Source organism: Taudactylus pleione, unplaced genomic scaffold (assembly GCF_031769625.1).
Source record: "Taudactylus pleione unplaced genomic scaffold, aTauple2 ptg000398l, whole genome shotgun sequence".
NCBI lineage: Eukaryota > Metazoa > Chordata > Amphibia > Anura > Myobatrachidae > Taudactylus > Taudactylus pleione.
This window is the reverse complement of record NW_028284800.1, coordinates 8,091,303-8,106,537: the sequence shown is the minus strand read 5'-3', so window position 1 is coordinate 8,106,537 and position 15,235 is coordinate 8,091,303. Positions and strand designations below refer to the sequence as shown.

At 40.7% G+C, this 15,235-nt stretch overlaps 1 protein-coding gene across 1 annotated transcript in view; it reads left to right on the top strand.

The window, feature by feature from the left end:
- Positions 1-15,235, top strand: part of LOC148506700 (histone-lysine N-methyltransferase 2C-like) — a 151,959-nt gene that overhangs the window by 68,606 nt on the left and 68,118 nt on the right. Inside the window, exons 11-21 of the mRNA XM_088446453.1 lie at positions 1,021-1,134; positions 4,287-4,391; positions 4,768-4,872; positions 5,606-5,787; positions 6,151-6,315; positions 6,433-6,542; positions 7,304-7,357; positions 10,130-10,342; positions 11,096-11,224; positions 11,754-11,873; positions 13,276-13,403. Of these exons, the coding sequence (XP_088302579.1) occupies positions 1,021-1,134; positions 4,287-4,391; positions 4,768-4,872; positions 5,606-5,787; positions 6,151-6,315; positions 6,433-6,542; positions 7,304-7,357; positions 10,130-10,342; positions 11,096-11,224; positions 11,754-11,873; positions 13,276-13,403 (1,425 nt within the window). The remainder of the gene's footprint in view (positions 1-1,020; positions 1,135-4,286; positions 4,392-4,767; positions 4,873-5,605; positions 5,788-6,150; positions 6,316-6,432; positions 6,543-7,303; positions 7,358-10,129; positions 10,343-11,095; positions 11,225-11,753; positions 11,874-13,275; positions 13,404-15,235) is intronic.

Sequence of the window (15,235 nt, the reverse complement as noted above, 5' to 3'; positions counted from 1 at the left end):
GGAACCACTACTAATAATCTTTTTATAGGTCCGTTTACCCCCATTCAAGATAGTCCTCTCCTACGTTCTCACAATATTCTGCATATAAAGTTATTAAATCCTAGCCCCTAGTGAATGTATAGGGCTGCATTTCCATGTGTACTGGTTCCTCTCTGACAGCTACCTCAGCAGTCTGTAGGCTTCATCCTGCTTCCATAACTAGGTATCATTGGCTGCTTACATCCCTATATGCAATATGCAGCAATTTCCCCTGTGGCCCAGTTTTAAAAGCACGCAAATCAGCAGTCCCATTTGTGTACAGTATGTTCTTTATAGAATGAGGTCTGGTGACATCTATCTGTTAGATGCTGCATTGCTAACACATGTATAATATCCTTTATCAAATGTGGATTTAAACTGACAGAAGGTATGTTTCTGTTCTGCAGAGTTGAAGTGTGAGACCTTAGATATATATCCTTGCTGATATTTACTTCCCACAGCATCTGATAGACTTATTTGCTGCTAATTTCTTCAATATGTTAAACTGCATTAGCAGGGAATGTCCTTTTATGATTGATCCCTTGGGTTGCACCTAGTCTGAGACTAGGTTAATCTATGTGTGGTGCTTTAAGCAGTAAATGACTGCTGCAGGTTTTACATTTTGATCCAATTTATAGATCGTTAAGAGGGTTTGTAAAATATTCCACATAATACTTAATTTAAAAAGGAAACTATTATAGGTCATTCAGAATAAAATTTTACAAACACAAATATCGTAATATAATTTTCCATCATATATGTCCTACAGCTGTATACAGGAGGTGGGGGTTGAGGGGAGATGACACAACATCTGAATTTGATAAAACAATAATGGGTGTTGAATTTGAGAAAGCAAATTATATTACACTGTCCTTTTATTTTCAGTGCTTTTCCATTGTCTCCTAAAGCTTCATATATTGAGAAAAAGCGCTGAAGTGTACATTTTCTTATGTTCTCATTTATTGCATTTATAAAGACTTAACTTCCTTATTATTCCAACAGGGTCGTGGCTCTGGTTTTCCCAGGAGGAGACCAAGGGGGTCTGGACTGTCTGGCCGTGGCGGAAGAGGCCGTTCGAAATTAAAAACTCCTATAGGCAACTTCATAATTCCAGGGGTATAAAATGCATCTTTTGTTTACATCGTTTCAGCAATTACATGTTTTTGTCAACTATAATATTTATATTTTTAATTATATTCTAGTGGGGAATGATGTTATATTGTATAATCCAATATAGACACAGCTTGTACTTAAAAAAAAAAAGTGTTCAGCAAATCATTATAAGAGATAAATGGTCAGCATGAATTAATTTTTATGCAATCTGTTTATTAAAACAGGAAACAAATCACTGCTCTATAACTTCTCCAACGCCTATAACTGTTCTGTAACGCCCCCTACGACAGCAGCCTCACGTGTTGTGCCGCCCACGCGCCCTCCCTCATTATGTAATAGCTACGTCACGCAGCCAGACGGACAATCAGGAGCCGAACTGGGCAGAACGTAAACTGTGTCAGCACATGGCTCGGGCGCTGGGTCCATGTGAGAGCACAGACCACCAGTAGTGCATGAGAACAGCAGCCGGCGGCGGTCAGTCCTATCCCACTTCCCCCGGGTCACTGTGCCGGCTCTGTGTTCTGGTAGTTTAATTGACATTTTAAGGTTAGCTATGCCAAAGCATTTATTATGGTTTTTGTCAATTGTTTTTTTTCATCAAATTTTATACAGTTTTATTAAACATTTTGTAATTTATTGCTGATTCAAATCTGTCGCAAAAGAATGACATTAATATCTTAATTAGACTTTGAGATATTCAAATCAAAGACCGTTCCAGACAAAATGGACTAAGCAAATTCTATATTAATAATATATTGAAGCTGCATTCACTGAACATCATTGTGAGCGTATGCCAGTGAGTCCAGGAGGTATTTACAGTACAGTGCAAAAGTTTTAGGCAGGTGTGGAAAAAATGCTGCAGCGTAAGATTGCTTTCAAAAATAGTATTGTTAATAGTAGTTTATTTTTATCAACTAACAACATGCAAAGTGAATGAACAGAAAAGAAATCTAAATCAAATCAATATTTGCTGTGACCACCCTTTGCCTTGAAAACAGCATCAATTCTTCTAGGTACACTTGCACACAGTTTTTGAAGGAACTCAGCAGGGAGGTTGTTCCAAATATCTTGGAGAACTAACCACAGATCTTCTGTGGATGTAGGCTTGCTCAAAGCTATTGGTCACTTCATGTAATCCTAGACAGACTCGATATTGAGATCAGGGCTCTATTGGGGCCATATAAAGGACTCGTTGTCGTTTTTGCTGAAGATAGCACTTAATGACTTTGGCTGTATGTTTAGGGTCATTGTCCTGCTGCAGAATAAATTTGGAGCCAAACAGACGCCTCCCTTTATGGTATTGCATGATGGATAAGTACCTGCCTGTCTTTATGTCTCAGCATTGAGGACACCATTAATCCTGACCAAATCCCCAACTTGCTGAAATGTAGCCCCAGACTTGCAAGGAACCGCCACCATGTTGCTTGCAGACACTGATGATTGTACAGCTCTCCAGACCCTCGGCGAACAAACTACCTTCTGTTACAGCCAAATATTTAAAAAGTTTAACTCATTAGTCTGGAGCAGCTGCTGCCATTTTTATGAACTCCAGTTCCTGTTTTCGTGCATAGTTGAGTCGCTTGGCCTTGTTTCCACGTCGAAGGTATGGCTTTTTGGCAGGAATTCTTTCATGAAGAACACTTCTGGCCAGACTTCTTCGAACAGTAGATGGGTGTACCTGGGTCCCACTGGTGTCTGCCAGTTCTGAGCTGATGGCACTGCTGGACGTCTTCCGATTTCGAAGGGAAGTAAGCATAATGTGTCTCTACCACTGTTTCTACGGTCCTCAACATTGCCCGTTTCTTTGTGCTTCTTTAAAAGTGCTTGAACAGCACATCTTGAAACTCCAGTCTGCTTTGAAATCTTTGCCTGGGAGAGACCTTGCTGATGCTGTGCTCAGTCATGCCATGGTGTATGACCTGTGACATGAAACGGTCTTCCACAACCTCACATTTGTAGCAGAGTTTAGCTGTTCCTCACCCAGTTTAAGCCTTTTACACACCTGTTTCTGTTTCAGTTAATGTCTGTGTTTCAACCTACATATGAAAATGATGATCATTATCACCTGTTTGGTATGATTTATTATTCATACACCTGACTATAATCCTACAAAATCCCTGACTTTATGCAAGTGTACCTGGGAGAATTGATGGTGTTTTGAAGGCAGAGTAGTCAGGCCAAATATTGATTTCATTTAGATTTCTCTTCTGTTCATTCACTTTGCATTTTATAAATTGATAAAATAAACTATTAACAGCTCTATTTTTGAAAGCATTCTTACTTTCCAGCATTTTTTCCCACAACTGCCTAAAACTTTTGCACAGTTCTGTATACTAAGTGGCGATTTTTAAAAAGGGGGCGATTGTCACCAGATTTTAAAACTGCAATTCTACGAAATGCAAAACCAGGCATGTTTTGCATTTAATGTTGTTTATGTTTTATATACCGCAAGCATAACTGCTGATAATCGCCAACTTTAGAAACGTGTTGCTTAGTAAATATACATTCATGAGTTCTGATGAAGCACAGTGAGCGCCTCGCACATAGTGGTCCCCTGTGCATGGTTGGACAGCAGAACTTGAAAATGAGTCCAAGGCTCTGAGTATGCTGTAGCAGAGAGGAATATATAGAGCACCAGCATGTTATTTACTCTCCAGAATGGTGTGCGTGCGATCCAGCAAACTGAAATTCTGGCTTTTAAACATTATAGCTCAGATATATTGGGCTGATAGTGACAGGAAGTGCCCGGTCGGAGGGGAACTGATGTATGATCATTCACTACTCTAAATGCGGAGGAACAGAGTGGTGGTGAGTGAGGGGTAGCAGGCACTTTAATAGTTTTAATACTTATTCTGTGGGAATTTTTCATCATTAGTAGTGCTTATAGTTGTGCAAAACTACAAAACCTAGTGCGGCTGTATAATTAGAATCTTGAACCTTCACACTTCCTCTGCTATATATGCAAATGTATATACACAAGCAAAAGAAAGATTGAAGACTGAATGTCACAAGCTTCGGGCACAGATTTGTGTACAGGTTCCCATTATCTAGCTGTTCACAAAGAACCTGTGAAAGTTTTGGTGTGAAGGGCCTGCTTATGGTTAGAGCATATGGGATATTCCTTAGAGACGTCTGACTGATCTGTGTTTCTGCAGCAGGTAACCACAATCGATCTTTCATCATACAAGGAGGAGGAAGAAACTTCAATGCACAACACTGTCGTTTTATTTTCCAGAAGCGACAAGTTCACCTTGCATCAGGTTTGCAATTACTTTCAAATAGTGGTTGAAAGCAAATTGGGTGCTGGGCTTTAGTTCATATACCAATTTGAAGGGAAACAAATTATCTCCATAGTGTAGTTCATGAAGTTTATCATAGGTTTATTTTCAGCAGTTTGCCCCACTTACATAAATGCTGTGACTTTTGCCATTTTATAATACAGTGTATATAATATATATATTTATATAATATTTCAAGCAATAATTCTGCACTATGTATATTGCTTTGGTTTTGTAAATAGTACTGTTGTAATTGTTTTAGGGCATTGAAGATGGTTTGTGTTTTTATGTACAGTTCGGTAAGTCTGCAGCTTTTCACAGTGTAATATGTCTTTGGTTTGATTTCCATGTCTGATAGGATATGTGCGTGGTGTGCGGTAGTTTTGGGAAAGGTGCTGAAGGGAGACTTCTCGCTTGCTCTCAGTGCGGGCAGTGTTACCATCCATACTGTGTCAGTATTAAGGTGAGTGTCCACAAATCTGTATTACTTCTCATGGGAACACTACTTACAGATGTGTCCTCATACATCTAGCCTCCTTGCGCATTATACAGGCCATATAGTCGCGCCATGCCGTGGTGTGACTCGGTAGCGCCGGGCGTCTTTTTCGCAACTCGCGGTGTATCTGTATGCGTAATGCTATGTTAGTGTCACAGCTGCTGACACTGTAACGTAGCATTTTGCATGCAGATGCACACGCAGTCGTACACAGAATATAGGCATGCCGCATGTTTTAATCAGCGGATGATGCTTGTGCATCCTATTCACATTGCTCTGCGGATAAGACGTATTTGAATGGAAAAAGTCTCCCGAAAAGTCGCTCGGCGCTACCGAGTCACTTGGCGCTCACGCATTCTGTGTAACGCGACTTGAAGCGCACAGAGGATAGATGTATGTGGACACATCTGTAAAACATAACATCTAAGCTAAAGATCACACAAAAGTGACAGATATACTGCTGTTCTGTGGAAAATGACAATAGTTCATCTCTTATTCTGTCACAGTCCCTTCCCTTTCTAATACTTTATAATTGGAGTGTGAAAATTTTCCTCCTGATCATAAATAAAATACCATGGAACTGTTCAGCTTCAGTGACTGACGATACAGTTCCAGTCGCCTGCTTGTTAAAATATGTGCTTTTTAATATTATTGATCTATCTGTATTTGCCATTTCTGATTTTAGTCATTCTATTTCTAGATTAGTAAGGTTATACTTCGCAAAGGCTGGAGGTGCTTGGAGTGTACAGTGTGCGAGGCCTGTGGCAAAGCCTCTGATCCTGGCCGTTTGCTGCTCTGTGATGACTGTGATATTAGTTACCATACGTACTGCCTGGATCCTCCGTTACAGACTGTTCCAAAAGGAGGCTGGAAGTGTAAATGGTCAGTTTAAATAAGTGTTTTATACTTCTACCATTTATTATTCTGCATTTTTCAGGCGAATAAATAGACATTTGTTACTCTTGCCGCTACCACCACCATTCACTTTTGGCAGTATTTTCTCACTGCCACTTTCTTTATATGTAATATACATCCAAACCCCTCACTATCCCTACTATAACGCAGTACTGATCAGGTTTTTCAGCACATTTCCAAATAAATATTTTGCAGGGTATGTTTGCATATAACCAATAATATTATATCTGTTAAGATTAAATTTTTTCAAACCACCTTGTACTAATAACAATTCCAGATTTGCAAAGTGTGGAGGGCGATCTTATCTGATAATAAACCTTCTCCTTTTAGGTGTGTATCCTGTAACAATTGCAAAGCAATAACTCCGGGGCTGAGATGCGAGTGGCAGAATAACTACACACAATGTGCTCCATGTGCAAGCCTGTCCACCTGTCCTGTATGCAGCCAGAACTACATAGAAAATGAGCTAATTCTACAGTGTAGACAGTGTGATAGGTAAGTGGTAGAATATACTCTAGTACTTGCGATTCCTTTTATGTTTTTATCAAATTTTACCTGTAATTTCTGTTATTGCATTAAACAGTTATATGTCAGTAAATGTGCCTTTCACAGGTGGTCTCATGGTGCCTGCCAGAGCCTAATTACTGAGGCAGAAGTGGAAAGTGCAGCAGACAGCGGTTTTGATTGTGCCATGTGTAAGCCATTTGTAATACCAACTCAAGGTAATGTCAGTTATCAGCGTCTACATGTTTGCATTTTACCTTTTTTTTTTTTTTTTTTTTTTTATAGAACTTTAACTATTTAGATGCAGCATCATATAACATACCTCTCAACTGAGTCCTGCTCTTCAGGGACTGTCCCACCAGCGGGCCGCAGTGTCTCACGTGGGGGAGAGTTGGAGAGAGCACAGAGCAGCAAGAGAATAAATGCTGAGTGCCTGGCATCTGTTCACTGCGGGGGGGAGAGCCCTGGGGACAGCTGGGTACACCCGCAGAGTGATAAAAACGGCAGCACTATTTATGTTAACACATAAGTCCGTGGCCTATGAATATGACCTAAAACACTAGATGAATGTTCTAATGTTACTTTTCCAGTGTTTTTAATGTGCCCATTCAGCTTCTTAACAGTGATTTTGCTGCTCCTCAATGTTGGTGAAATGCTAGGAGTGTAGTGCTGGACCATGATGCCACTGCTCATTGCCCCGCTCCCAGTCAGAGGTGCAGGAAAATGTCCCATTATGGCTGTTTGGGCGTAGGAGGTGCTCACAGAGCTGTAACCAAATTGAGTGATATTGCAGATCTGTAGTGTAGTCACAGTTCTACTCACTAGGATTAATTCATTTCCATTTTAAGATTTATACCATTATATTTTGCATGGCTTTTTAATATAATTGAGTTGTTGCTGCCTTACTGTGGGCTATTACCAATTGCTGAAAATGTTTCAACTTGTAACATTTTTTCTGTCTTTTTCATGACACATTTAGAAGTGTGTGACTCCCCAGTTGATGCTCAGATTGTTCCAAAAACTAGGGAATCCGGTAAGAAAAATCAATTTCTGCTTCCCATATAGATGTTTTAAATATGACTGGTATCTTAATTTGAGGGGCTTGAAAGGAAGTTATTGACACATCTAAATAGCATGACATTTTGAACATTGTATTTATACAAAACAACATCTTAACCAACAGTCCTCATCTATCCACTTTGGCGTACACTGCTAACCTTGGGGGTATAGAAAGCACTGTTGCAGGAGTACAACCAAAGAAGCAACCTCAGTCTCTCTCTGATACTTGCAGCTTGGCCCATTGTTCGGGGCATTGATCTGCTGAGGGCCACTATGAATGTTAACCCTGCACTACGGCAAGACATGACAGTGGAAGATATTCAAAGGATAGTACCATGTCTGGACTGGAACATCAAGGAGAGTGATTTTCCGCAGTAGTATCACAATCTCCTTGATAGGCTTTACTGAGTGGGAAGCACAACCAGAATTGTCGTGCAGCTATTTCTCAATGGTACTGAGCTTGTGCTGGGTCTTACAAAAAAAAAAATCTTGTAAGTTATACAGCCTATTCATCCTGCTGCTGCGGACCAGGGAGAATTTCTTGCCTCCATGGATATAAAAATGCCTATCTCCACAACTCTATCTGGGAGCGGTCGGCGGGTTTGGCTACAGCTCCAAAGATACCCACCCATGTTATGGCAATCTTTGCAGTACTTTTGAGGTCGAATGGGCTAATGCGTCTATATGATACCTTGGTGACCTTATAAAAAGAAGCTCTTCCTCTATTTTCCTGACACACTTTCAACTGGCTGAGGAGTTGCGTTAAGCACATAGTTTAATAAAAAGATTCAGTATTGTCCAAGGCCAGTGTGTGATTCTTTGGATCTATTCTGACACCAGAGGATCCTGGCCATTCAGAAACCGTTGAAGACTGTTATATTGTAGACAGGTCCGTCATTCACAGTTAAGTGCAGGAATGGAATCATATTTGAAGTGCTGTAGTTTGTGGCATGCCAGTTGCAGGTTCTGGCCAGGTGGTCAAGGTCCAACCCTCTTTGGCACATTAGTTCTCCAGACTGTGAACCATAGACTCATCAGTCAACTGGGAGCAGTGATGCTGAACCTTCATCTGCTGGGTATTTTATTCCTAGATGGACAAAGCTCTCAAACTTTCCGGAGCTCAGTGCAATGATAAACTCCCTGCTACGAGCTCCGCAATCCTAGGGGACAGCCCCAATCGTATTTCGTTAAGCAACATCATAGCAGTGGCTTACTTAAGCCCTCAAAATGGAGGACTATGGAGCCCTTTATTATAAAGGAAACAGCCAAGTTATTTAACTTGGTGGAAATGTATGTCCTGGCAACATCATCAGTCTTCATCCTAGGGTTAGAAAATTGGGATGCTGACTCTTTGAGCTGGCATGCCATTTATCCTGGGAAATGCTCTCTCCACCTGTAGGTCTCTAAACGGATTGTGGAAAGGTTGGATCAGACGAAGGTCGACATGACCTCTTGTCTGAACCACAGAGTTGCTCGGTACTTTACAAGAACCATGTATTCAAAAGCATTTCTAACTAGTCTATTTTCCCTCTGATATCCATGTATCCTGATTAACTGAAGAAGGTAAGGAAAGTGTGTGTCCCAGTAATTTCTGTAGTAAGGAACAGGCCAAGAAGTTCGTAGTTGAAATCATATTTGTAAAACCCAATTGAGCAATGCGAAGACAAGTCGGGATCCATTTTACCACCAATACTTACCTTGGCTGACTTTAGCAGCGTAACTGTTGCGTCCATGATTTGGAGCCAGGAAGCCATATCCTTAAAGTAACGAAGGTGTGAAAAGGTGTAAGAGAAAATGAGTTCACATTTCATCCTTTTGTTTGGCAACTTATCTTTTTCTTACAGGATTATCTGGACAGCAGGTTGAGATTGGCCTGTTTTAAAGTCCAGTTTTAGACTTATCTGTCTCTTTCCAGAGAAAACTGGCTTGCATTCCTGAGAGTCACTTTCCATCGGGGGTTCTCCACAGTCAGCCTGTTCTGTGGAACCTAAACATGGTCCTTCAGCATTACAGAGAGGGCACCATTCAAGCTCAATGAGCCCCTTCTGTGCAGCACAACACAGGGCACAGAGTCAAACAGCTGTGCTCTTACTGCAACCTACGCAGTTCTCTGTCCATACTTTTGCCAAAATCTACATATTCAGTGTAATTTCCAAAGATGGCAGCTTTTGGAAGAAAGGTTTGTGCACAGAAGAATATTCTTTTCCTGCTTTGGAGGGTTCCCAAGGTTACCAGTGTCCCACCAAAATTTATGGAGGGCATTGCGTTCACACCCCTTCTAGGGCTCTGTATGCTTATTATTTTCTGTCCTATGGGCTTTGTCCATTTGCAAACTGATTTCTGATTGGTGGAGTGATATAGAGGTGAGGACACAGACTGCAAAGAATATTTTAGTTTTACGTGAATGCCTACTCCAGTAACAGCGCCATATACACCGCAAAGTTAGTGTGTCCCCGTCGCAAAATAAACTGATATGTTTCTTGTTTAATTGTAAATCAAGAATAGTTCCACTCAGTTAATGTTGTTTTATAATTTCTCTAGACCCAATCATAAAAGAAATAAAGTCGTGGGTAGTTAAATAAGGCGAGGTTGTCTTTTTAAAACTGCATCTTCTTTAACTGAAACGAATATTAGGCATTATCTGACATTATATATATTGTCTTGCTCAATATTAGTCTGTTCATATTTGGTTGTGCGTTTCTGCAGAATATCAAGTGTGTCCTGATGCAGTTTTCTTTTCGCTTAGACATTTTGAAAACCTTCACTCAGGACGGAGTATGTTTGACAGAGTCAGGGCTCTCGCAGTTACAAAGCTTAACAATCACAGTCCCACGGAGGAGGCGATCAAAACCAAAGCTGAAATTAAAGATTATCAATCAGAACAGCGTAGCCGTTCTCCAAACACCGCCAGACCTACAATCTGAACATTCCCGTGATGGGGAGCTGGATGATAGTAGAGGTGATGTCTTCTCTCACACACATTGCACTGTAACAGTGGCCCCATTATACCATATGAAAGAAGTGTAATACTTTGACAGTATGAATATAAATATATAATTATATTGCATTTATTTACTATTGAAGCTAACCATACCAATATATAAACCTGGTTGACTTTTAGCAATGAAAACATACATATGATGTATTTTTAGATGTAATCCCAGTTTTGTATTGCTGCTTGCAGTAGAGACAAGCTCCTTAAAATGATCAAGCTGTCTACACCTAATAGAGGCAGCCATTGTGCGGACTGAACCATTTGCCTCAGGGATGTCATTAGTTTCTAGTGAACTTGTAGACTGTGGTTTTCATCCCTCTATTATGTCACTGACTCCTAGATTGATTCTGATGACTGTTGATTCAGCAGATAAATAGTTGCCCTAGCTCTGTGTGGATGACAAGTGCATTTTAAAGTTTCTTGCTTTAAGAGTTTGTGGGTTCTATGTACCTTGCCTTGGAGAGAGTGAAAGTGGATGCAGATAAAGTACCAACCAATCAGCTATACCAACCAACCAATCAGCTAAGCCTTAGAGATATAGTACCAAACAATCAGCTCCTTACTTATTTTTCAAACACAGCCTGTAAATTGACAGTTGGGAGCTGATTGGTTGGTACTTTTTCTCCATCCATTTTCTCTCTCTCCAAGGCTTAGTACATAGACCCCTATGTCTGCTGATTACACAATACAGAAATAAATCAATTGTTTGTATTGTAGAAGGGGATTTAATGGACTGTGACGTAAAATCCGATTCCAGTCCGGATCGAGAACCTATCGATGACGACTCTAAGTGTGCAGAATTAATGGATGGATTGAAAAAAAGGAAAAGAAAGCCATACAGACCAGGTATGAGATTAATGATCTAGAAAAGACAGCAGTTTTCTGTCATTGGTTACTTTTATTCTGGTTTACTGAAATACAAAGGATCAGAATTTACATTACAATGAAAGTGCAGTTTACTGGATTCAATGTCGGACACATAAGGCCTGATTCAGATGTGCACGCGGTTGCGTCTTTGACAATGCCGCGACCGATGATCTTCCTCCAGAGAAGCCCACTGGCTGTGGAGCTAATCCATCTCAAAGCTTGCACCATCCGCTATGGCAGGTCTAAGTTCTCAATCTGAACATGGCGTCATTTCGTCTGCGGTGCTGCGGCAAAAGACGCAGTCACTGTCTCCTAACCTATCCTTGTTGCCTCCCATTAACACCCATTGAAATCCAGGGCTTTTGTGGCCAAATTCGTTCTGCGTCTCCTGGCGGTAACCATCGGGACACATGCACAGTGTGACTCAGACACATGCGCAGACCTAAAACATTGTCCGCTATGCACCTCTGAATTAGGCCCATAGTTTTAACAGCCATCCTCTTTCCAGGTATCGGGGGATTTATGGTGCGCCAAAGAAGCCGAACAGGTCAGGGGAAAGCGAAGAGGTCTCTATCCAGAAAAGATTCTTCTGGATCAGTTTCTGAACTTCTTCTGAGTAAAGATGAAGGTGTGTGGAGGCTTATCAAAGTGCTTTCTTTTAAAATATATGGTTTCTAAGCAACATTAATTTCCCTATATTGTACAAAATATTTTCAGTAAAATCATAACCAATTACTCTGCAGTCTGCATCCTGTAAGAACATTATGTCTCATTTCATAATGAGGCGCCTCTGTGCTGCTGTAACAGCCCTGAGTTCCCTGTTACAGTGCCTCATGAGACGAAGGTGCATTGTATTGTCAATAAATGTTCATCCAGACAGCTTTTCTTTTTAATATGCCTGGTCCACTAAAAGTTATATTACTTATTACTTTATTTTTATTTATTTTTTTGAGCAAAGTCATTGAAAATCAATGATTTTACCTTCACCGTTTTGCCGAAAACAAAGTAGGAGGTTAAACATTTAAAAAGTAAATACAATATATAATAAAAAATGGAAAGTGGTAGTTTAGAATATTGTCTAATAATAATGTTTAATACATTTATTAACAATGGCAACAAGTTATACACCTTCCTGATTTTAGCTAGCTGTCAAAGTATCAGGGAATTTAGTCGTTTTGTCCTTCAGTTGTGGTCGCCAACAGTGTTGCATTATGTATTAGGAAGCTGTGCTGCAATGAAAGCATGTGGCAAGGTGAAGAACTGAAATATGGGAGCTGCCTTATTACACTGTAGACATATCTGATCCAGTGTAGTAGCCGGTCACCGCCAAGCCCTGTGCCAGCATTCAAACCCCAGAACATGTGACATGTGGGTCAGGAGAAGTAAGTTAGCTGGGTGCCGAGCGCGTGTAAGGACATTCCGAGGAGCACCTCTCCTGGATGCTGTGTGTAGTTCCACGCATGCCACAAGCTGGAATAGGGCTTCCGCTGGGGTAGCGACGGTGCAGCCCTTTCAATATTGGTTGCACACCCCTTCTACAGATCTTATCAGGCCTAACCACACAAGGCAGTTTGGCAAAGTTAAATGAAAACAAATTTTTGAACACAGGCCAAAAAAAACAGTCTAAAAAAAATAATGAAAACAGTTAAGGTGCATTTAACAGTTTGTATTGCTAATAGTTGGCATTGCCAGCAAGCAATACAAGCAAACAGTCTTGAACAGTGATTCCCAACTCCAGTCCTTAAGAACCCCCATCAGTTCATGTTTTCTAGATTTCTTTAATCATGTAAAGGTGAGTTAATCTAGGTTACTGGGTCAGTAATTATCCCACCTGCTTGCACAGATAGAAAGCATCAAATAATGCACTGTTGGGAGTTGAGGACTGGAGTCAGGAACCAATGGTCTAGAATAAGCTGCTTAAGCAAAGATAATAATAATCTGCTGTTTTTATTTTGTATAGCCATACATTGAGTGTGATTTGTCCATTTGTTTGTTCTGTTGCCTGATTTGCTGTCTATGTATACCCAAAGGTTGGAATGAACCTCAGCCAGAAACTCCCATAGAATGCATTACTGGCTCTGATAACACAGAAAAAATAAAGAAACGTTATCGGAAAAAGAAAAACAAGTTAGAAGAAACCTTTCCTACGTATTTGCAGGTAATTGCCATGCATGCTATCTTGTACATGTTAGCAGAGGAATATCTACATCTATATTATAATTTGCACCCTCCAGAATTTGTGTGCAAACAGACAGACTATTTCATGCATTCATAAAAATCAGGTAGAAGGATGCAAGTTTTGTTCTAGAGTTGTGCCTATTATCCCCTTTTTATACATTAAAATCTGATATTTCCAGAGTTCTCATCTCATTTTTGTGGTTTGCATTTGAGGAACAAGGTGTATTGTATACAGTTTGCAATCAATAATAAACCCCTATCACAGACCTGTTTGGCGTTGCTGCTCTGTCTGGATGGCAAACAGATATTGGATGTTCCCGAGCAGACTGCTGCCAGCCATTAGTAATAAAAAAAGAAAAAAAACACACTTGCAAATATATACGCTAAGTAATTCACCACTTCACACACTCTGCAAAGAGTGGCCCTAACTCTAAACAACGGGGGTCCTTATACTGGGTCATACATTTATGGGTTTTTTTATGTAATTTAGAGCCAACATGCCAAAAGGTACCCCATGAGCCTCAAAAATGGCACTACAAGGGCCAGCACTTCTCGCCAGTTGCTGATTCCATATATGACTTAGGCAATTGTACACAAAAGATATGCTCACATGAATAATTATGTATAGTAATCAAATAGCAGCAGGTGCTCTAAAGTGAGCCTAGAAAAGAAATGCATACAACGACATGAGGGGCTTATCATTTTTCTTTTTTGGGGGGATTAGTAAATATTGTTTAGGTGACACTGCTTGGCTCACTGTCTGCACCAGTGCTGTTATGTATATTTTCTCTTGTTACATTCAGGATAGCAGTTATAGTAAACAGTGAATTCACTTCTTTATAATTAATAGTAATTATATTCATGTATTTGATGACTTCGATCTGACGCTTATTTGTATTTAATTAACTAATAAGTGTCAACCTCAGTTGTCCCATGGGGTGAAATAAGATGTCAATTTGCAGCCCCTCTGTCCTCCTGCTCCCTCCTGTCCCTGCTGCAGCTGAGAATGAAGTGGACTATTTAGCCGTCAACGTGACTCCTGCTGTTCCTATCCTCATGTCCCAGTGTCTTCAGTGACACAGAGCTAAATGGTGGACACATTTCCCCCCAGAAACCCAGTAAGCTGTAAATCTTTCCAGGTGCTTGACCGGGCACATACAGATATGCCCAGCTACATCCTTGCCTGTAGCGTAGCGAATCGCCAGACAGACTTCTGCGATCGGTGATGGACATTTGCGACTCCATTGGATTGAATAATGGAGACGCACTCCCGCGATCGGGGATGCGCCATAGCGTATCGTGGCGCATAGCGTAATACGCGCACACATTTGTGGCGCGATCAGCCACACTGAACTTGGGCGTATCTGTACACTGAACATATCGGCAAGTGTGTCATGGTGGTCATAGGAGTTTTAGAAGTTAGTGGTCTGTCCACAGTAGGACAGAGAGAATCAATGGCATGACTGTGAAGGGATGTTTCCTAGGCTTGCCATAGCATCCCTTTAATTCAAGACACATATGAATTACACAGATTATGTGGCTGGCTAACTTCAAGTCTCCGTTTCACCTGGTATAACTCAGCCACAGAACCTGTGTATTTCCTGAATTATAGGGATGATATGGCAAGCCTAGTTATTCTTTATGTGGGGCTGGGCCACTCAAGTCCCTCACACAGAGCTTTCAGCAGCCTGTGTTATCTATAGTAGATTTGTCACAGCCTCCAGCTAGTGAGCAGTGCAGCTTAGGCAAGGGACACGGCACCTGCTTTCGTTACACACCCTTCACCCCCCCTTTTTGTTTTCTTCTTTTAAT